The sequence below is a fragment of the Poecilia formosa genome, unplaced genomic scaffold, assembly GCF_000485575.1.
Source record: "Poecilia formosa unplaced genomic scaffold, Poecilia_formosa-5.1.2 Scaffold55, whole genome shotgun sequence".
Taxonomy (NCBI): Eukaryota; Metazoa; Chordata; class Actinopteri; order Cyprinodontiformes; family Poeciliidae; genus Poecilia; species Poecilia formosa.
In genome coordinates, this window is record NW_006799994.1 from 1688849 (window position 1) to 1712812 (window position 23964).

General features: G+C 40.5%; 1 protein-coding gene across 2 annotated transcripts in view; it reads right to left on the bottom strand.

The window, feature by feature from the left end:
- Positions 1-23964, bottom strand: part of tspan9a (tetraspanin 9a) — a 101257-nt gene that overhangs the window by 8000 nt on the left and 69293 nt on the right. Inside the window, exons 4-7 of one of the 2 annotated variants that reach the window (XM_016672045.1) lie at positions 10183-10284; positions 9799-9930; positions 7861-7944; positions 5569-6381 (exon numbers count right to left, since the gene is read on the bottom strand). In XM_016672045.1, coding sequence (XP_016527531.1) covers positions 6304-6381; positions 7861-7944; positions 9799-9930; positions 10183-10284 — 396 coding nt within the window. In that variant the 3' untranslated portion in view covers positions 5569-6303. Of the gene's footprint in view, positions 1-5568; positions 6382-7860; positions 7945-9798; positions 9931-10182; positions 10285-23964 lie in introns of those variants that run through there. The other variant, XM_007553220.2, reaches the window with a different exon arrangement.

The following is a 23964-nucleotide window of genomic DNA, read 5'->3' on the forward strand; positions in this document are numbered from 1 at the left end:
TCTGTGTGTGATCTGTGTGTCCTCTGTGTGTGATCTGTTTTGTGCCATTTTCCCTCCCGTCCCGCCGTGAAGGACGAACTCAGTTCAGCCCTCAGATGTGAGCTCTGGATTTTGTGATGGAGAACAGAACGTACAGCGTGCACAAGCATCAAGTCAATGAATCAAATGCAGATGCCACTGAATCAAAGTCTGCAGCCATCTCTTTGAAGTTTCCATTAGCCCTGATTCTTTACATCAAACGCAGCCACAAGGCCGATCCTAAAGCCATTATCCTGAAAAGTTTGGGTGACAAGGAAAACAGAGTTTATGGATAGATTTTTTTGAAAAACAAATTTGGTTTTTAATAGGGGAATTCCTCGTTAGTCTGAGTTTAACTGAATGTTCTTTGGTTAGCATAAACTGCAGCTAAAAACTATAAAAAATAAAACGTAAGGCAGCAAATAATCTAAATATCTAGAGGTCATTCTGCTATTTTTTCTGTTTTGTATTTTTGCAAAATGACTTCAAACTGATGGTTTGAAGTCATTTTCTATAAAGTGAATGTGGTGATGTCTTCTCACTAAATGATATCTGTCAGTGGGCGACTGTTTTAGATTGAATGTGAGTCATAATCTTAGATCCTGCCCACTCCTCTTATCATCCACACTGAGGCGGGCAGCTGATGTGACTCTCCTCACTAGAGTTTAGGCATAAAGACAGAAAACATGCAAAAGAAAAAACCTTCCTGTTGACACACATGTGGAGTAAAGACAGGATTTTATAGAACATAGAAGCTTTCCAAACAACAAACATTTACGCTCTTATGATCCGTCAGCCATGGAGACGTTTTCTCCGCTCTCTCCTCCTTTCAGAGTCACTGAGCTACTTTAACCATTTAGACATCAAAACAATCAACTCTTTTGGGAAATCTCTCATAAAACCTCATAAAAAATCTCATAAAAATTATGATTCTTGAAATATTTACCTGTTTCAATTTTTTTTCCCCCAACAGGAAATGGGAAACCTTTCAAACCACTGAGCCGCTCTGAGCTCATTGAGGGCTAATTACAGCCCCTCACTGTTAGCTAGAAACATCATTTAAACATTGATATTTTACCAAATACTTCAGCTCCTCAACGTGTTTCACTGTTTTTATCAAACCAGTTTCATTGGCTTTTTCCTGAATAAAGATGATGACGTCTCCCTGTCATCCATCCATCCATCCATCCATCCATCCATCCATCCATCCATCCATCCATCCATCCATCCATCCATCCATCCATCCCCTACCCCCCAGCTAGCTGCAGCCGTTCATGCATGGTTGTTTGTCCTGTGTGTCTCTGTGATAGATTGGACCTGTCAGGGCTCAACGTGTTACTCAGTGAGAAATAGGTTAAAGTCCCAGGTGTAACGATGGCTGTTAGGTTTCTCTACTTGAATCGGATTCAACCAGAAGAATGCTCATCAGAATGGCAAAAAAAATGGGAACAGGGTGTAATGTTAAATCCTCAGAAGGAAATGTATAATCAGTGAAGGCCTGCCGACTGGTCTGTGAAATTTGAGCCTGATTACCGTTTTGTACTTTGACACCAACTTTGCTAATTAATTAAATAGATTTTTATGCATATAAAATTTTAACGCAATTGATCGTTTTTTGTTGTTTTTTTACATGCAGAAGCCCCAAGCTGGAGCCTTTGTCCTGGAGCATCTATGGTGCGCCTGCACAAGCGACATCAACAGACGGCAGCGACTGGCCACAAAGCTGCTTCTCTAACCTCACTGGGTTCATTTCTGCTTCAAAACGAGATGTGATGGACACTGGAAAAGACTAATGTTGTGTTCAAGTTGTGCCAAAGGAGTTAGCCTATCAGAAGCTATTCAAGCCCAAACTAGCATCTCAATGCTAAACATGTAGCAGCTAACGCTAATGTCAGTGTCCATCATCTACATTTCTAAAGACACTGAATGAATGATCAGGTTCCTGAAACATCGAAAGCTGAATAACACTTTGCCCCAATTTAATGGTTGAAGAATCTGAATACCAGATTGAAAACAATAAACATATTTTTTTGTTGAACTCATATGTCTATTTATTCAATAACTTAGCAGTAAAAAGAGTTTTAGGCTTGAAAATTCATTTTGTGTATATACATTTTTTTGATTAAATGCAATTAATTAATTACAGACTTGATTAAAAAGTTCCAAGACTACATAAAGAGCTGCAGTTATTTATTTACATGTTGATTAGAAATGAAGGAACCTGAAGCGCTGCTCCTGTTAGCTTCTACAGAAATGAATCAAACACCTTTTAGCAAAGTTGGAAAGTAAAATCTTTTTGTCATTTTGGAGGAAGACAAACACCCAAGTTTCTTTCAGACTGAGTCTGCATCTTCTATAAATATTTCAAAACTACATCCAAGTGCCTCCGGCCAGTTTTACATTTCCTTGTCATGTTGTCCACTTTGGTTTGGATGAGCCAATCTGTACTCGACATCTGCTTCCTGACTCTTCCTACCGACACTGAATCAGAGGAGTGGGTGGGTTAAAACTAGGCTTCAACCTTCAGGAAAACGTTCTTCATTTGTTAGCACTGACGGGCTGAATATATGAAATAACTGTAAACATGTCAGAATAATTGCAGTGAGGTCAGATATATTGCATGTTTTTTGTCTTGAAGTGGTTATTAGCTTCATTTCAGAGAAATGAGGTGAAAGACGTGTTAGGAGCATAAAAACAAGGCCAGTTGTGAATTCCCTGGACTCATTCAGCCTTGCCAGCGTATAGTCTTTTCAGTTCAATTTATATTAAAAGCAGATGCTAAGCACTTGTCTTAATTTATACAGGATTGACCGAGATGGTGCTGAAGGAGAAGGTTCTTTGTTCCTGGATGAGAACTGCGTTCATTTAAAAAGCTACCGACAAACCTCTCAACCCCGGCGCTTTGTTTTCCACTTCGCCTAATACCTTCAGAGGCAAAGAAGTCATCAAAATGATAGTAATTTTCTTTGAAATCTTGAGTTCCTGAAAGGTCTGATGGACGTAATCGCGGTGACTCAGAATTTTAGCTTTGCATCTGCTTCTCTGTGACTAAAACATTTTTGAAGGCAAATTCAGCAAATATTTGTATTATAAGCAAATGTCAAAACTGTTCAAGCATATGAGCACTGGATGCACCGCCTGAAGGTTAATGTTGACAACAACACGTACTAATTGCTAAAATACAGCACAGATTGTATGGGATCACATGGTAAGTGCCTTTTCTAATGGGTGGCATCAATCAAATTAGTTAAAGAGGCTTACAGCCCTCCAAAGAGCTCCTCTTAGCAACAGCTCCGATTTACAAACATGTCATAAGCAGAACATTTCTGTGAACAACCAGGACAATTACAATTTATACCAGGCAGATGCAGCAGGTCGCTTCCAATGCATGTTCATGAGGAAATTTGAATGCAAATGAAATTTCAGGACAAGCAGGCGCTATTTGTTTTGTCCTTGACACTGAAGAGGTAAAGTGAGAAGAATAAAGTCTAAACAGTGCTGAGCTGAAGTGGAAGTTTCATAGTTTTGATAAAACACTACAACCCAATAATTACAACCCAGTTGTTGGCCTAGAGAGGAGAGTAATAATGAGCCTTAGCGAAGTGCTAACTGTACAGGCTGCAGTAACACATCTGATCCTGTGGAGGGCGACATACTCTGACACACTGAGTCAGTCACATGTGGTTGAATTTAGTGGCTTAGCTTCTGCTAAAGGTCATAGCGCTTTAGCATTAGCATTAGCGTAACTAACTTTTTAGCTAGCGGTTCAGATCACTGCTTATGTGAGTCTGAGTTTGGATTTGATGGGTGAGTTCTCCCAGAACAAAGAGCGTTTAAGCAATCCTGACTTTACCTCTTCACTTCTGCTTGCAGCAACTTTTAACATGATCTCTTTTTAAATGAATAATTGTGGAGTTTTCATGCCAGCTGGTTGTGATTGTGTATGGCAGGCTGTGCTACAAATTAGTCCACAAGGTATAGAATACCTTAACCTCAACCTAAAAGTTCAAGCACAAACGTCCCCTAAGGACATTAACTATGTGCATAATCTTCCAGAAGTCAACAAAAAGCTTTAATGGGGAGGTCACCTTGCTCTAAATGAACCATGGATTCAAGGATTAGGAGACTTGCCTTGAGCACAGTAACAGACGTATTAAGGAGAGAAGAGGAGATAAAACAAGATCCACTGAAAACAAGCAACAAAACAGAGGAAGGATGCAGCAGTACCAGGAGAGACAGATGTGCAAATAGTAATAATCGTAGTAAGAAGAGCCGGCTCCATTGAGGCTGTGCCGCAGCGTGAGCCTTGAAGGCTGTAATAATGAACAGAAAGCTGAGTTACTGTCAGAAATGTTGGGGTAGGTGGCAGAGATTAAATGGATTTAGCAGAAAAAAGTGCTGCACAGAAGCTTCCCCAGAGCAGAGATCACATGGACAGAGGTGTGAATCTACAAAGTCCAGCCAGTATGAAGAGTTTAGTTCAAGACGGTCAAAACAGAACGACGACATGTGAAACGTTACGGTTCTGTCAGAGTTCTGGACATTTAGAGGCAAATGGAGCAGAATGAGCTGTTTAAACTGGACACCAAAGTTCTGATTATGAATTTGTTTTATATTCCTGCTTGTCTAGTTATTTGTCAATTGTTGATCTGAAAGATTTAAATGCAACAAGAATAAAACAGAAGAAATCTGAGAGGGGCAAATATTTGTTATGTCCCTGAACTCAGAGAAAATATAAATTAATCATAAGCAAAATTAAATCAAAACTTTACTAATGGTGGTCAAACTGCAGGGAAATGTGGAGATGAAACAATGTTAAGGCAGTCAATAACTTTTTGGTTTTATTGGTCCATAAACAGGCCCATTAACCAACTTATATTAAGTACTGAACTCATTTACTTATCGTTTTATTGGCCATGTGGCCGTCAGTAAAGCAGAAATACATGATGGAGGGTCATTTGGCTAAAGCCATTTCTTGAATAGCCATTTCAATATAATTCAATTGATCCCTTCATTCTACAACCTACAGCATTTCAGAAGGAGTGAAAAACTTTCAGATTTCTTTTTTTGTCACACTTAAGAGTTTCAGAACATCCAACCAACTTAAATATTAGTCCAAGAGAATACAAGTAAATACAAAATGCAGCTTTTAAATGAAGGTGTTTATTATTAAAGGGTAAAAAATCTTAATCTATACGTTGCTGTAAATAAATTAAACAAATAAGTTAAACAAGTAAATTCAATTCGGGCTGATTTAAATAAAAAAAATCAGTTTATGGAAATAAATAAACTCAACTTCATTTATCTAAATAAATAAATAAATATAGTTTATTTATACAAAACTGAATAAATAACCAACTCAAAAATAAAATAAATTCAACTCTGTTTAAAATGAAATACATACATTCATATAAGATATGTGAAATCTGTAACTAACTTAAAATAAATACAATTATTTATTAAAAAACAAATTTATCTAAATAAATAAATGCATTCCATTCATTAATATAAATTGAATAAGTAACTAACTAACTAAAAGAATGTATTTACATAAATAGTGTAATGATAAAAAACACTGTTGAACATTAAAAGCCAAGTTTGATGCTGCAGTAATTAGATGTGAAATGAATTCAGTCCCATCAGAATCAAAGCTCCCGTTTCTCCCTGATGCCTGCAGGACGTTAGACGCTCTGCTCTCACCTCCGCCTGCAGCCAGGAGTGGAAAGGTTTCCTCAAACATCTTGCTGACTCTTGTATGTCGGCCACATCGATCATTGGAAGAGTTGATTTGCACGAGTCGATGGAGTCTCGCACGACTAAATCCTGATTAGGTTCGTCTTTGCTTTGAGGAGACTCAATTACTGAGTCACCAGCACATTTTTGGATGCGACCCAGCTTGACGTCGTTAACAACTTTTCTTATTTAAAACAAACAAATAAAGGGAGAAAAAACCTGTTATCCTTCGATTTAAGAGAGCAATCTGTGCGCTAGCTTCCTGGTTTATCAGTAGATCTCAGGGGACGGGGGGTCAGTCAGTCTGATATGTTGTTTGGGGCATTTAAAGATTTAAACTGCAGGATTTTAGAATCAATACAAAACCTAACGGGGAGCAGGAGAGGCTGATGGGATGATGTCTCTTCGTCTCAGTAAGTGAAGCAGAAGCTGAATTTTCCATGTCAATAACTAAATGATGTGTTGATATTATATGAAGATGTGAAGCAGAAGATGATGCTTAATAAGGTGGAGCATCAAAACTAAAGTTTGCGTCGGCAATTCAGCAGATTTTTAATGTTGAGACGAATCAACAGAGTAAAAGACGTTTGAGCTTCTCATCACAGGAACTGGAAAAATGGTTGTGGAGATCTGTGAGCACATTAGAGCAGGAGCAGAGGAATCACCTGATTCTGCAGGCTGCAGGTTATTAGCCACCTTAACAGGTGATTCATCTTTACTTGAAGTGCTCTGTGACAGACTGGAAGCAGCTTAAACTGCTGCTATCACTCTTATTACCTCAGCATCAACACATTTCTCTTGAAATACAGTTTGTAAATTATTCAGTCAAGGTGCCTGCATTCAGTTTGGTTAGAGCTATTTAAGCATCAGCATATTAAAAGTGCTCAGTAAAAAGACAGAAAAGTGCAGAGAAATGGTCACATAAAATAACTCCAGCTGCCGGCGGGGATGACTACAGGATGAGGAAGGACTAAATCAAGGTGCAAACTGGGATCTCTGATTGTGAAAAGGGGAATAAACCAGAACTGGGCCAAAGTGGCAGAAATTACACACAAAACTCAGGCTGGAACAAATATCCTCATCATTTCCCTTTTAAATTAATAACATTTTTCTCTATGCAGAAAAAAAAGAAAAAAGGAGCAGCTGTTGTGGACTTTTTCCATCTCCTGATAGACTTTTGGTTTTATTTCACACCAAACTATCATAAAGACACATAACTGGATGCGTCTCTCATTTAGATACATTCAGGGCGCGTTCAGACCAGCCCAGTTTAATCCGCTTTAATTCAACTCCAATCTGTTTGCCTAGAAAGTCCAGTTCATCTGGGGAGGTGTGAATGCATAATTGGACTTTGATACGGACCAAAAAATGAATTCTGGTCCTAAGAACCCCAGTCTCGGTTCGGCTGACCTGAACTCTGCCGTTCGGATGCATATCTAAACGGCAGCAGAACGGTGACTGCTCCAGAAACAGGAAGTGGACTAAAGCGCAAGGCATTCTGGTAAATACAACCAAAACACACATGCTAGGCTAGCGCTAGCAGAAGAAATGGCTCGTGGTCTTTCACCAAAGACAAAAATGTTGCAATTATGGTTTCCAATCAAACCGATTCTACCGGCTATAAGGTGTGAAAACACCTTTAATCTCCACAAACTCAGTTCCCAGATTAATAATGTTTTGGAACATCACGCTCCAAAACAAACTAAAGTTCCTGTTTTAGGGAGTGAAAGTGGGATGGATATAAAGCAGAAGAAAAGTGACGCTTTAATCTGCAACTCTCCCTGCTTCTCTGTATTCATTATCTTGGCTCTCCGATCGTCTAACAGCTCTTCCTTACCTGACTGCAGCCTCCTTGGCTCAAAGCCACGCAGCTTTGAATCTTCCAGACAGGAATAGAGAACAGAGCCGCAATATTTCTAGATGTGTGGGAGCCCAGAACGCCCACCGAGCCAAAGCTTCACAGCTTTCTCAATCGAACAAGATGGCACAGGGGGCCACTGGATGCACACTTTCTATTCTCTTTTTTTTAACATGTTGTCAGACACATGCAAAAGTATAAAAGAGCAACAGGGGAGGGAGAAAGAAATATATATATTTTGTTACACCCACCTGCACTACCAAGATGACCATGCCTATGGTTCCCAGCAGATGCTTGTTTTCACCCAGCCATTCTTCCACCTTCTCAAAACAGCCCTGCAATGCCAAAGAAAAAAATAAAAACAGGGAAAATGAGCATTTTCCAGCGTGGGAGGCGAGTCGTGTCAGAAATGTTGCAGTTTTGGGCCTCAGCTGCTCAGTCACCTGGAAAAAGTCAACCAACCAGTTAAATAAAAAGGGCATTTCATCCTCATGGATAAATATCAGATGAGGTGTCAAAACACGTGAATTTCCCCATAAGGTCAGGTTTCTATATGCAGGACTTGTGGATGAATGTGAGCAGACTGAAGGCACTCGACTCTTTCTCTGCTGTTGCCTTATTCAGAGGTGAGGGACTTCACTTCGGTTTGGGTCTTAAAGAGGTGCTTCTTGCTGAGGGGGATTGTGAAATATCAGGCAGCTGCTCCTCTGGACAGGATTACACACAAGCTTTCAGGGATGAGCTTTCCCACTGGACCACCTCATTGTCTGCCTATTCTCATTTTGGCAATTACATTACAGCTTTTAATCCTTTACTCTGGACCTGCTAACAAACCACACGCCAGACTAAATAGGAAATTAGACTTGTAATGGGTTGAGGACGTTGTGCTGCAACAACAAAAAAGCTCCGTAATGATCCAAATTCTGCAGTACAAGTGAAATGTTTAAACAGGTTTAAATGGAAATCAGCTACTATGTAATCAGTGGAGCAAGTGTGCAATAGATGGTGGATTTTATGTTGCATGTGCATCAGTTTGCATGACATGACTTAACATGAGATAAAGAGCTTAGTGAGCTTATTGTGCATCAGCAAAAACACCTCAGATGTTTTCCAGATTTGTTTTGGCTGATGTTAATGTCTGATATCATTTTTAGATGTTGTTTTTTTCATGTCGAACCTTTCTGCTGTCAGTTTGTGGTTGTTTCGTATTAATCTCAATATTATTTTGCTTTTTTTCCCTCCCTTTCTATCTGGTTGTGTTTGGAGTTTGCATCTCTGTTCTGGTTTGGACAATACAACAAGAAATGTTCTCTTTCAGGCACGTCTCATAAATTCAAACATTTATTTTAGTAATTCAACTGACAATGCAAAAGTCATGAATTGTGCAGAATGATTAGACTAAGTGATGTATTTGAATATTATAGAAGAACAACAAAAAGGATTTTTAATGAAGAAATGTTTTGTTATAGGCAACACAATCCTGGGGAAGACTGCTCACCGACTCGCTTCACAATAATGATGAGGCAAAAAGGGTTGATGGTAAATTTAGTGGAAGAAAAAAGTGAGAGAACAAGCAACAGAAATTAGCAGTCTTAAGAACGTTACGAGTTACTAAACCTCAAATCAACGTTTGTGCCGGTAAACTGTGCTACCTTTATGTTTCTGTATAAATTATTACATTTTTGTGTAAATTTGTTTAGTTCTGCAATAATTTGCCTAAAACTGCCTCAGTGCTGCCCTCTTTGGGAGAAAGACTGGCTACTGCAGCTGATTCTTCCTACTGGCAATGGCTTGACTGAACTTGGTACCGGTCCAGACTGCCGAAAAGTACCAAAAGCTGCTTTAATCACCATGGCAACACCAGCAAACTTGCCTGAGCTAACGCCAGCTGTCAAAGTGAACGTGGGACATCAGAACCACTGATAAAGATGAGCTGAAGGTCGGCCTTAAAGCAAGCTGGGCTTCCTGAACCGCAGCAGAACCACAGTGAGGCAGGAATTCAAGCAAAAGGAGCCCAGACCGATACTGAGCGCATGTCCTGCTCCCACAGATCAGATAATGTTGGGTTTTATTATCTGAAACCATAAAAACCAAACTCTGTATGTAATTAATCTTTGTTATAATTGAGTCTTTTGAGACGTTTTTGACCGCACTGTAATTGTTCTGTGTGAGTGGAAGCTGTAACTCACCCGGCTCCAGAACATGTTGGTGGAGTTGCGGCCACAGTTTTGGTAATGCTCCTGGCAGCAGCGGTCAGGAACCACCTTCTCCTTCAGGGCATCGTGCCAGTCCGAGTACGCTATGACACCGCAGCACTTCCACTGGCGTCACAACACAAGCACACCTGTCAGAGTCTGCACACAACTCTGTGTTTTAATTAGTTTGTTGGTCTTAAATAATGGAAGGACTCTTCTCCACCAGCCAGGTTGGATGTTTTTAACGTCACAATAATGGTACAGCTACACGCCTGGAAATGCATTAGCTGGAATATGTCAGAATAACTTTGCATTTAGGTGATTAAACATTGACGCTAATGTAACACCAGTGTAATGTGTGGTGTGAGGCCTACCGACCTCCGCCTGGATGATGTTCCATGCATTTCGAAGGCCTATGTTGTTTTCTGAGTTGTAAAGAGCCAGCCCATCCTTCAGGTCCTGCTTAGCGTTCTCGCTCACCTGCAGATAAAGAGAAAACATCAGCCTGAGGTTAGCCGCCTCGGCGTGAAGTGGTCGGCTCAGCGAGGGCAGTCGTCTGAACTCCAGCTTTCCTCCCCGTCTTTATGTGGGGTTAAGATTCAAGAAGGCAGCGTTAGCTCGAGTGCTTGCAGCTGTGCAGTCACATATTTCCCTCTTTTCAAATCAACATGGTTTTCATGTAGATGTAAACAACCAGGCCATTATCCACGCTGTGCAGAGTGCTTTTAGAGGACCGAGTATGACTGCTTACGGATTGTTGTTTTTCCTCATAAAATGACTAATAATGCTGAGTCAAACATGAGGGTTTATTTGAAAAAGCGCAGCAACAGCAAATGGACCGAATCTTGAGAAGCTCTTCACATTTCTGTTATGATTAATAACTACGGACACGATGAATGTCCAACCGTCTCGCCAATCAGGAAGGAGATTGGTTCTGGTCTGAAATGTCCAAATAGACCTGGTGAAGATTCTGCTGTATTTCATTCCACAAGTATTTGATTTTGTGGGAAAAAATGAAGGAAACTTCCTGATATCTCTTCTTCTGGTGCCGTTATTTTCTCAGCAGTGTTACTTTGTGTTCAAGTAAAGTGACTGATTGAGTGAAATTCGCCTTAATGACCATTAAAATTAGCAATGAACTTTTTACTTTTATGGTTGAATAAAGAGTTAAGCATCCCTGAAGTTCAGTAAAATGTGTCAATCATAATATTAATATGTTTCCCCATTTAAAGCTACTGCTAACTTTGAGCGGTGACTGTCAGAGACGGATGAAAAGACGTTTGGCAGTTTGATCCCAGGAGACAAAAGGTAACAACCTGCTTCCTTCTGTGTCCTAATGTTCAACCCAGCCTCCTCTATCAGCTGCCAGACGGCGATCCGGCCCTCTGGAGAACACGTCTGCACTGCTTTGGAGTCCAGAGGCAGCGTGTTTCACACCACTGCATCCGAAGCAGTGAACTCAGTTATGTGTGACAGTACAATACTTAGTCATGAGGAAATTAGAAGTGCACTGATTGCAGTTTTCTGGCCGATCGCCAATCTTTACAAAGCCCGGCCTACTGATATTGATTTTAGCTTATAACGTTTATTTTCTGAAGCGTTTCTAAAAACAGCTACAAAGTTGCGGATCTGTCAGCCGGCTCTCTTTCAGGCCCATTGCCACCCAACTCCCTCCCAAGAGAATCATGTTCAGTTCATACAAAGGCACACAGAGTTGTCTTCTTCAATCAAGATAAATAAATATTGGGCTTCAAACGAATATTCAAAACCCATAAATGAACCTAAATGTCGATAAATGAACATCTATATTTATATTTTGTGAAGGGCTCGTCTACGTCTGCTCTGCTTGTATGTACAACGTTTAAAATAAGAGATGTGTTTTGAATGATTTCCAAACCAGAACCAGTAAAGGAGCGACTCCAGCACCAGTTCCAGACTGAAGACCGTGTTTAAATCTTCAGTTTAGTCGCTTTGTCAGGAAGTCTTTTGTGCATTCACAGCTGTGCTGGGCACATTATTCAGTAGCTGAAGGCATTTTCTTCTCATCATTTTATGTACAGATGTGATGTCTGCTTCCAAATTTTCCTGGCATTTAACTTAATCCATTTTTTCCCCTTTCCAGGTAAAATATTCTTCTTGCCAATTGCTGCAGCGGAAGCTCATCCATGCTCCTTTTGTGCGTAACAGATGGAGAGGGATTCTGTTTTACTTTCACAGCATACCTCTACTCACTACAGAAAAAAAAATCTATTTTTGTTCTTCCAGGCTAAGACAGTTATGAAAAATGAATCGTTCTATGATTTGGAAGTTCACAGACTTTTGTTTCTGAATTATCTCATGTTCTTCAGATGAAACAAAGATTACCTCCAAAAGAACCTAAAAGGTTGCATAATGCGGTGGAGCAGACTGTCATTAATCTTCCAGTTGAAGCTAATTGGCAAACGCTTCTGGATCTTCCACCTCCCAACCGGAGCTCTGCTTCCTTTGGTAATGACTGTATGTTACAGAGTAAGAATGCAGCTACTCTAATATGCTGGAAGACATGGCTGGGTAAAATAAGAGCAGCAGCCTTCATGACAGAGCAGCCATTTTAAAACGCTCTTTCTCCACCAGGACATTTTCATCTTGTGTTACATTTTACATATTAGTAAAACCAGATGTCAAACTCTTACAGGTGTCTTCTCAGTGTTTTATGAAAAATACAGTTCATACAAATAATTATGCTCATATTAAGACCACATGTCCATGTAAAATTAAACAGATCCTCATCAAAGTATGACAAACAGAAAGAATTTCACATGTTTTATTTCTCTGGCTACCACAGATAAATCATCTATTTCAGTATTAATGTTTCACAATAATAAACTGTAACACATGCAAAGTGTAACTTTATGGCACGATAAAATAAAACTGAGTCTGTTCATAGCGTTATTTCAGAACAAACACAATTATCCCTCCGTCTCTGACACACAGAGATGGAGAACAAAACTGAAGTTCTGCACACAAATTACACAAAACTTTGTAGGCTAATATTGTTATGCATGTTTTAAGTCGGAATAAAATAAGTCTTAATTTCCTATAATAAGCATTTCTACCCTTCTACCTAAAATTTACCCAGATATTATTTAGTGAAAATTATTTTTTTCAGCTATTTTTAAATTGTATTAATTCTAACAGTTTTATGATAAACCTATCAGTAAGTTTGGCATATTTTGCTGAGTTCACTCGTCGGCTTTTAGCCTTTTTCCTCTTCTCTTCTGCACATTTCTGCTCCTCTTCAACTCCAGTCAACGAGGACTGACAGATCTGACTGGATTAGTCCAAAATTATCCAAGAATATCAACCAATTATTTTAAGTTATTTTAAATCATTTCAAAACTTATTTAAAATGATTTTTAAAATACTTTTTTGGTTATAATATTTGAGCTCTGGGCCTTGCGGCCAGTCCACTCCTGCCTGAAGCCATTTATTTGCACCATCACGGCGTTAGGAGGCGGTTCGGCCCGTTGCTGGGAGGAGAAACAAAGTGCGAGAAGCAAATCATTCATTCATTATTTTAAATCTAAAGCTATATGTTTTTTTTCCCCTTTTCACTCCCATAAGTCTGAAATAAAAGAGCATTTTAAACATTTAACAGTCTGTGTAGATACGACTGTCAGCTGCTCAAATCATCACTAATACACTTCAAAAATAATAATTTAGACTTTGTGGTTCTGACACTGTTTCGCTTAAACTTGCCCTTTCACAGCACAAGCGCATCATTTTCCTCTTGACTGAACCTCGACAACGTGCTTAGGGTCGTGTCATGTCTGGTGATTAATATCTCATTGGATGTGTTAATGAAATACAGATTCAGAGCCCAGCTCTCCTGCTGTTTGCTGTGCCTGCGAGGATTTGCTAACAAGAGAGAGAGACCAGAAGGCTCCTCAGATATGAGATAATTACGGATGGGAAAGAAAAATGACACAGCGATGTAATACTGTATGTTGTTTTCACGAGTAAAAAAAAAAATCAAGACAAAGGGATCACACTTTCTTTTACAGTTAATGCTTCGTTGATGGGAGAGAGAAGAGGGAATGTTTTTAAAATGCGAACAGAAGAAAGAGGTTCATCCTGTGTGTCAGTTTCTAACAAAGCAAGGTGCTTTCAGCCATTCTCTGCTCATTGAAAAAGGATTTTACTCGCCAAGAACGTGAAATAAAATGAAGCAGCCAGTTTACACTGTCAGCCTGGTTTCTATAGAAGACGCTGTGCATGGCTCCTGAAGGCCAGCCTGTCTGCTGTAAATGCTGCTACAAATGCAAACACATTTACACCACTTGAATTCAGTCACATCTTCTTATGCTACAACCACAAACTTTGATGCATTTTATGTAACAGATCAACAAAGAGGTCAGCGTTAACCAGAGAACTCTGGAGGAGCTGCAGAGAGTCACAGCTCAGGTTCAGGAATCCGTCAACCAGACATTTGTGACTCCATAAATCTGACCTTTCATCACAGAGTGGCAAGAAGAAAACCACTTCCAATGGAAGTCATAATACTGTTGATCCATCTGCAAACATTTAAAAATGCTACATGCTCATAAAAAAACACCCTGAGCCACAGTTTGGACACCTCGGTGTTAGAGCCTTGGAGTTTCACCTTCCAGCAGGAGAACCACACTGAACACATTCATGTGTTAAAACGTTAAAACGGTAAGAAAACTTTACAAAAGTACTGACAGACTGATCTAATATTCTTCAGATCAGGCAGAAAAAAATCCCATAAAACTTTAAATCCTCGTTTTTAAAGCTGCAAGGCAACAAAATCCGTCAGCAGAACAGACATAAATGTTAGAGGGATTTTATTTGGTAAATCTAAGGTCTTTAGCCACAAGAAGCCATTTAACACAGCCCCTTTAATGCTTTGAAATAATTGCATCATTCCATGTTGCACTGCTGTTTCTCAGAGATGCAGAGGAAGATCTGCTGGTCTTACCATATCTGTCCCTCTGCAGGAAAATTAGATGATGAGCCGCATCATCAATCTCTGCCTTGTACTCCGGTTCCATCTTTTATCATCTGCTCCCCATGCTGGGCTATATGTGATGTTGCTCACTCATTACTGACTCCTCACACTAACACAGTAACAAGAGAATCCCCCCTCTCCCCTCCAGCCTCCTTAAAGTAAAAACACAGAGAGCAACAGAAGTTTCCACTAAGGCTCGTCACATTTTCCATTTCTCGCATGAGCGTCTTTGTTAAAAGTCTGAAAGGAAACCTAATGATGAGAGTCAGGCAAATGAGCTCAGAACAAAAAGGAGGAGATAAAACACATTTTTGTCATAATATTTCATGAGGAAAACGAAGTTCTTGACTAAAGCTTCTGTTGCTGGAACTGCAAAGTCCTCAGCGACAACATAAAGAGGCAACATCCAGGTTCCTTTCCAGTAATTTTATTTGAAAGTTGCCAAAGGGCATCAGTGCAATATTTCATGTGTGGCATGTGTTGACAAAGGCCTGAGACACAGCTCGCACTTCTCATTACAAAGATAAGCTTGTGCTTTCCTCCAGGCAGCCAGGTCTGGCTCTGCAGCACAGGACAGAACATTCATCACTGCAGTCCGACGGGTCCAGCCGGGGAAACGGAGACAAAACAGGGGGGAGCACAAAAAAATCATTGGTTACCTTCTTAGGGTCACCTGTTCAACTGACACAAATCGCCATGGCAACAAGTTAATGCATTTACTCATCTAGACGTAGTGAAGGCGACTTGCTGATGTTTTAAATAAAAGGAAAAGAATTTAAGTAACTTGATTGGTGTTCAAACATCTCAGAACCGACTGATCAACTGTCAGCACACAGCTTCAGTTAGTACCGCTAGAAACTACTGAACCTTCAGAGACACATAAAGACAGTTACAAAGTCAGCCTTCTATTACCTGAAAAACATTTCTAAGTTAAAAAACTAATCTTCCAGCAAGGGCTAGAGAAACTCATCCATGTCGATCCTAATCCTGAACGCTGCTGCTCGTGTTTTTCTCTTCACTAAAACCAGGAGGGTAGAAAACGAAGCATCACCTCAGTTCTGCAGTCCTTCCACTGGCTCCCTGGAGAACAGACTTTATGGATCTGTGATTCAAGAATCACTGAACAGCTTAGCACCACAAAACATTAAAGATCAACCTTCCAGGCCTCTCAGATCTTCTGGTTCTGCTCTGCATCCGAAGAACCGGAACCAAACACGGAGAAGCAGAATTTAGCTTCTATGCTTCTCTAATCTGGAACAAACTTACAGAAAACTGCAAAACCGCTGAAAAACTGATTTTCTTTAAATGAAGGCTAAAAATCCACCAGCTTAAAGCTGCCTTTGATCCATAATAACTTTGATTAATTCTAGCATCCATTTAAATATCTGATAATGATTTTTGATGATTTTGATCATGGCGTTTGTGAACATGTGATGTTTGTTGCTTGTTTGCCGTTTTAGGTTCTCAACATGTAAAGCCCTTTGAACTAGCTTGTTGTACTATGAAACAATCTTGACTGGACTTGACTCACTATCACCTGTCAGGTCTCCAGAGGCAAAAAGAAAACTTTCAGAGAGTCAAAGCGGTGTGGACCTTGATGCCAGAGTTCAGACTGTACAGGCAGTATTAGTTGCAACCAAAGCACCTGGAATATCATCCCTGCATGCAGCCAGACGACCTCATCAGCCATCAGACAGGAACAGGAAATGAAGCTGTAATTCACACAGGTTCCCCAAAACTGGACATAAAAGATTGGACGAACTTCTCCTGGTCGGATGGATGTGATGCTGGTGGCAGGATGGTGTGTGGGATATTTTTCCACGTTTTCTCTGTGTTCCTTTGTACAAACTGAGCATCATTTAAATCCCACGCTGTCCCTTTAGTTCCCACAGTGGACCCATCTGATGGCTACTTCCAGCAGGTTAATGGTTAAAGTTAAGTTGGTTTATTGAACATAAATCTGATCTTTAATGACCTCCTCAGTCACCTGAGCCACAGCGCCCCTCTGGGATGAGACTGTCACCATGTTCAGGAGACAGATCTGCAGCTGGTGATGCTGCTGCGCAAACATGGACCAGAATATTTCAGATTTAAAAAACCCAACTTAATAAGGTGTACCTAACAAAGTGACTAGTGTGTGTATGTAGACAGCATAAAGGGCTCACATAAACAGAAGGGAGAGCTTTCACCACCTGTCCTCAAAGACAACAGTAATAACAGACATTTCTCTTAAATTACCAGATGGTGTTTGGGCTCTTTTTCCTCAGCTTTGCCTCACTTTACTAAGAACACCTGACCCCACTGCAGACAGGGAAAGTATCCCAGCATGAGAACCCAGTTCTCTCTTAACTGGGCTCCAGATTTGATGACAAGGTAACATCTGAGAGAGCAGGTCCACTGGGACCTGTCAGCGCTGATGTGACGCTACACCCAATATTCATCACCAGGGTTCAGGACGGAGCTGACGGCTCGGAAAAAGCGAGAGTGATCTGATATGTAGAGCTTCAGAGACTCAGGTTGTATTCACACCGTCTGGTGGACTCAGTCTGATTTGCCTTCACTCTGCTGTGTCAAATGAACCAAACTTTTTGAAAAAACATTTCCCCTCCTCACCTATGGTGGCGCTGCACCAAGAACCACTGAACGAAAAGATATAAAAACCTCTGATGAAGACACAAGCACAGCTTCCTTCTTCACTAAATAGAAACAAAATGGATTTTAACTTTTTGTAGGATTTTTCTTTGGTAAAAGACTATAAACCATTTCTCCCTCTTGTGTTAGACTCACGTTTGTTTTGGTTGCATTTACCCAGAATTCCCTGCTCTATGTTCCTGCATATGGAGCGGTCGGCAGTCTGCTTTCATTCACATATACTTTAACCAAACTGAGACCTATAGCTTTGTGGGCAGACCAGAGTTTTTATTTCAGTCTGCATCACAGTTTACACATTCACACCTTTCTAGGCTGAAAACTGGCGCTCAATTAAAGCGGACTAAACTGTGTGAACGCACCCTAAATCACAAATCAACATTTGTGTTTTTGCAATCACAAATGTTGCGAACAGACAATAAAGGTCGCCTCTGCCGTTTAGGCAGATGGTGCCTCAGGCGCAACTTCTTATAGAAAACAGGAAGTAGTTTCAAGCGTTGCAGAGTCAGATTCACACAAACTCTGAATAATCAACCTACTCTGCAGGTTGTTTGGTGCAGACATTACCATTCTGAACACAGCTGCTTGAAATAAAAAGCACAGCCCATCTGTGAAACACTGGATCCCAGATGGTGTATATGGGAGTGTGCATAAACACAACCAAGTACAAACTCTGGAATAACTGTATGCTGGCCTGTTCTGGGTCCGCTGACAGGAGACCTCCATAAGCAAACATTTCCCTCCCTGAAAGATTACCTGAAAATTCTTCTACTTTGATTAGTTTCACAACTTTAACCACTTGGAAACCAGCGATAAGTGACAGTTTACACACACAGATGTCAAGGAGCAGCGTTATCATTCACGGTCATATGCTCCAATATGCTCCCCAGTCAGATTCTCGTTCTTCTGGGACTTTCACAGCCAGTCGGAACTTCACGTCAGGATTTGCCTCTGGCAGCTGAAATACTACGTGCCAAAAAATCCACCAAGAACCACGAATAGTAAAGATGAACTCATGCTGCTCAAAAACAAGATGTTAATGAGCTAAAGAATACGTCAGTCAAGAGTTTTACACCAAGTTACACATTTACTTTTACTTCCACAGTGAGACAATTAAAGGTTCTCTGCATGAAAATGAAGGTACAAGAAAATTACATTTAAAATAAAACATGCTAATAGCCTGAAGCTGTCTGTAGTTTAGGGAACAGATTGGCCAGACTGCAACAATTATATCTGAGACAGACGACACAGGACGGCATCGGAATGCAAATATTTTCTCAGTTATATTAGAAAGGTGAGAAACAAAGACTTTAATATGCTTTAACCATCCATTCTTTATTTTGGTCTGATCTGGTCTTTCTTAAATATTCAGTCATCTAGTCCAAAAAAATTAGACAAAAAACATAAATGAGAGAAAATGTCATTTGGCTAAAAGGCGAAACCCTCTGACTGAACTCTGCTGCTAAACACATAAATGCAGTTTTACTTGCTGTGGCTCCATTTAAAGGGAGATAAACAGGCTTAACATTATAAGGTTTATTGCCAGGAAGCATCTTTACAATAAAAAATAATCAACAGAACACAACCTGCATTAGATTTTGTGAAAAGCTTATTATTTTTGCAGCTGTAGTAGTAATAATTGCTTTTCTTGCTTTTTAATAAAAGTGAATTCAATAATCATATGCTCTTTTTTCATCCTTGTGTAAACAGAAGCACCATTTAGCCAACATTTTTATTCAAGGTATCCTGCTGTGAAAATTTCATACGAGCTCAAGCCAAGAATATTACTTTCATTTCTGAACAATTATGTTTTTTCTGTAACGGAGGATCGGTTATTTGTTTTGCTTTGATCCAAACAAATGTAGTTACATTGGGAAGATATCTGGTCATGCTTGAGCAAAACTGTAATGAGGCCTGTACTCTGTATCCTCGTAGAATAAATTAAAAGTGCAAGACTTTCCATCACAACCATTTGCTGTTTTCCAGCAGAAGAGGCTCCATAAATCATCCCATGGGGTAAAACATGGTGTTGATGCCTATTCTTTGCAATAAAGGCCAGATTGTTTTAGTCACTCTATTTAAACTGATTAAATTAAATTGGTTGTAGTCAAAGCAGAACATCCAGGCAGAAATACTCCCACTGCTTCCTGCTTTTGAGAATGAAAGTAAAACACGGTTTTGCCTCACAGAAGAATTGGAGGCTTATCTACTCAGCTCATCTGCTGAACACATTTTTAGGGTTAAATTAAGCAAATGATCTTCTATGCATGACATTTTAACCATAATTAGTTACTTTGAACCCCTCTGGAACATAACCCGTCTCCTTTCCATGATCATTACCGAATCACAGGGCTTCAACTGCCAGCTTCACTGGAAACAAAGACACTAACAACGTCTCCTTCTTGATCTCACTATACAGAGCTGGACAAAAGCTTTAAAATCCTGAAAGTCTAAATGATGTGGAGGCAGACAGCTTCAGAGTCAGAGGTTACCAGCAGCACATCATCAAACATGACTCTTATTTCCTTCAGTTGCTCTGGAAACCTGCCTCAGGCCAAGACACAGGCAGGTAAACGGACCCTCAACGTCTGGAATTGGTCTGGCAAAGTAACGCATGGCTAATGACTGAACTGTGTCCCGCCTTTACAGACGGGAACGTACAGGGAGATATGGGAGGCAAGTACTCTGTCTGAATATTACCACACTTAGTTGTTACAGTCACCATCTTTTGCATCTAGAGCCGGGGTCTCAAACTTTTAGATGCATCACTGCTCCATCACACCTGAATTAAACAGCTAAATTACCTCCTCACCACGTCATCAGGTTCCTCAGGTTCCTGCCAATGAGCCATTTATCTTATCCCTGTGTGTTAGAGGAGGTGTGGATCTAAGGGTGCGTTCACACCAGCCCTGTTTAGTCTGCTTTAATTGAACTCTAGTCCGTTTTTCTAGAAAGTCGGCTTCATTTGGGAAGGTGAAAAACAAAAAAATCAAACTCTGATTCACCTACAAACCTTGGCCTAGGTTTGGCTGAAGTGAACTCTGGTGCGATTCAAATACATATGTGAACGCCAAGCGGAACAGAGACCAAAAACTAATGAATTTAAACCATACAATTAGATCTCTGGCTTCGTGTTTGGCCTGCTTTTTCTGCTGGAAGGTGAACCTCCACCTCAGTCTCTGGCCTCCTGCAAACTCTGATCATCTGCTCATCTCCCCTGTCCCTGTGGGAGAACAACCCACAGCATCATCCTGCAACCACTGTGTTTCATAGGTGGGACAGAATATACAGGATGATGCTTAGTATCCATGCATGACTTTTTGCTTGTGATTTCAGCCTCATCAGACCAGTTTACCTTCCTCCATATTTGCTGTGCACCTGCATCATTTGTTGCAGACTCATTTCTTCAGAACCTGGAGTGTTGTTCTAAACCTAACCCTGCTGCTAACGGCTGCTGGGTTCCTTAGTCTCCATGATGCTTGTTCTTCTCTAGTGAACCTCTGAGACCAGAAACGGAACAGGTGCATTTAGATTCAGATTAAATCAAACTGATTTTGACTTTATTTCCAAGTTAGGTGACTTTTGAAGGCATCAGTAATTCCACTGGCTGCTGTATGAAACTCTTCCACACAATACAGGTTCATCCTTCATGACTGGAGCTCCTTCTAAGGTAAATTAAAGGTTTTGACATCTTATTTCACTCATTCTATCACCTCCATCTGCACACTCACCTACGCCCCCCCCCCCGCTCTCTGGCTGCGCATCGTGGCTCGCTCTCATTCCGACCTAATAAACCTTCTGCAGGGTTCGGCTGGGCGTGTTGGGCAACGAAGGCGCAATGAGGTCACAGCGTTCAAGACGGATGGCTGTAATCTGGTTTGTGGTCCAGCCATCTGCTGCAGTCAGCTGCTTGCTAACTGCAGGCCCGGCCTTTATTATACTACGCGCCTCTACACGACATTTAATCAGGAAGCTTAACATCTCAGGGCTGCGGAGGGAAAAAAGCAGGACACACACATACCTGCAGGCACAACTGCTGGGCTGAGGAAGATGAACAAGAATTTCTCCATTAGGGGGGAGAAAGGCGCCTCTAATGCTGGAATAAACAGGTGGAAATGTGAGAGAACGACCAGCTAAACGAAGGCTTTCAGAAGAACATCTCCCAGCTTTTTGGTGCGTTCTCCATGTGTTTGACAGCTTGTCACACAAGGAGGATTGAAGTTCACACGAGGCGTCACTCATGACTTTCACATGGCCTATTTAAAAGATAAATTTTGTGTCTTGCAGGCTGATTTATGTTTAAAAGCTGCCAACAACTGTATGTCTTCCAGACTTGTTAATAAATGCCTTGTGATTAGAGGATCAAATAGGAGAAGTGAATTAGAGATTCCTCTGATCACAGCCTGCAGCGGCGGATGCCGAGAGCCTCACACAGCATATGTAATCTCACTTAAGATGAGGAAATTGAGGAGCGAAAAAGACAAAAAAAGCAATTTCTTGTTGCTGGATGTGATGTACAGCGCTTGTCCTTCATCTGATCTCGACTTTCAGTTGGTCTGTAACTCATGATCCAGCCCTAAACAATCCCCTTAACTTTGCAGGCGTGTTGTTTAGAAGTCAGCTGAAAGTTCCCATAATTAGCTTTAATAGCTTCACTTGCCGCTGACATTTGAAGACCAATAAAGGAAACAGATTTGCTCCCGATCCACATTATCGCAGCTTCACATCCCATTAGGCCTAAACTCACTGTAATTTTGCGAGATGGGACGAACATGAATCGTTATGGGGGATTTACTGGAACATGTGTGGATCAGAGAGTTCTCCCAGAGCAACATCCAATCCTTTATTAATGCAAACTCATTTCATTTCTCATTTGGAAAAAAAATCCTCAGCCCTGCTTCGCTATCTTTTTCTGACTTCACAGGTGACGGGAGCGCAAAGAGGCTCTCCATTTAAATTCCCCAGAAGGGATCAAGATTTCTTCTTCTTTTTTTTCCCTTCTCCATAAAAAGTTAAGCCAGAAATATTTTACTGATAAGGCATCAAACATATTTACTCCTGGCTTGGCATGCCTGTGAGAGCTGATCCAAATCTGAGAACTGATGGGCTGCTAAATGAATTTCTTTATCTGCTTGAGAGTTTAAGTTTGAGCAATAACCTTTGAACAAAGACGGAAAATTAGCTGACGTCCCGAGGGTTAAAAGTAGGAGAGAAAAAACACACATCTATCAACAAACTGTCCTTGAAAACAAACAGAAGTCGTAAGTGCTTGTCCTGTGAAAGACAAGTTGTCATCGCAGTGAAGAAACACTTGTGGATAATATAGTCGGGTAATATCTGCAGCCTGAAATAACTCCATCTGTTGTCGCCCCAGACGTTCACCTGACTTCACCTGCTGAGGTCATGGGAAACACGGCAGGCTAATTACACGGAGCCAACTGGTGCGGTTTGCTACCCTGACCTTTGACTGCTGGGCTAACGCTAGCATGAAGACATTCAAGCTCCTGCTGCAGAAAATACTAAATATACAAGGACAGGGGGGGAGGGGACTCTGACCCTGGAAGACAACTGGGAAACTCTTATTACTTTAAGACACCGACATGCCAAGGCTGACATTTCCCTACATCAACAGCTGAGAGTGGAGTGGAGTTATTTTCAATAGGTAACATATGATATGTTAGGCTGAAAAGTATTTTCATTATTTATATAGCCGACAATGGCTCTAAAATTGTCAACACTCCTGTTAAGTTTCCAGGATTTGTGATATGAAAAAGAGAGTACAATAAATCACTTTGAAACTTTTTCAATCTTCGGTTTATTCTATTCAGCTCAACTATAAAAAAGAAAAATAAGTCTACAGGAAACGAAGGAAAAGTTGCAATAACCTCTCACTGCATATGTGTGCATTGCCTTTAATACCTTGCTGGATTCAGAGCATTCAGTTTTCTTCAGTAGGAAACTGTCAGGATCCCACAACCCGACTGAATGAAATAATGCTTTTATTCTGTAAATAAAGTTCAATGTTTGGAAGGTTATCAGAACTTTATCTGTCATGAATCTGAGCTCATGTTGAGGTTCTAAATGAGACCCAATCATCTGGCCTCATTAAATAAATACATAAAAAGCTTCTGATGAGAAAATGTAACCCAAAACATGATGCAGCCCCCACCGTGCTTCACTCTGGCAATCATTTGGTGATGTTTAGCGTTGTTACTGTGCCAAAATGCTTGGAAATGGGGCTCAAATATTTGAGGTTGCCAGATACATTCGCCACACTTTGGAAGAAACCCCATCTAACCCGACAGGACAGAATCCTGGGAAGAATTGCTGCTGTTCCTCCCTGATCAGTTTTAGGGATTTTTGCAGGTTTTGGAACATTTTGTCATCCAATCTTTCTTTCAATTATTGGTGACTGTCTTTATTATATAAAGATGTGTTTATAAACAGGCTCTGGATTTTTTTTTTTTACTCAACTCCTGACTGTTGCCGTTGTACAGAGAAAT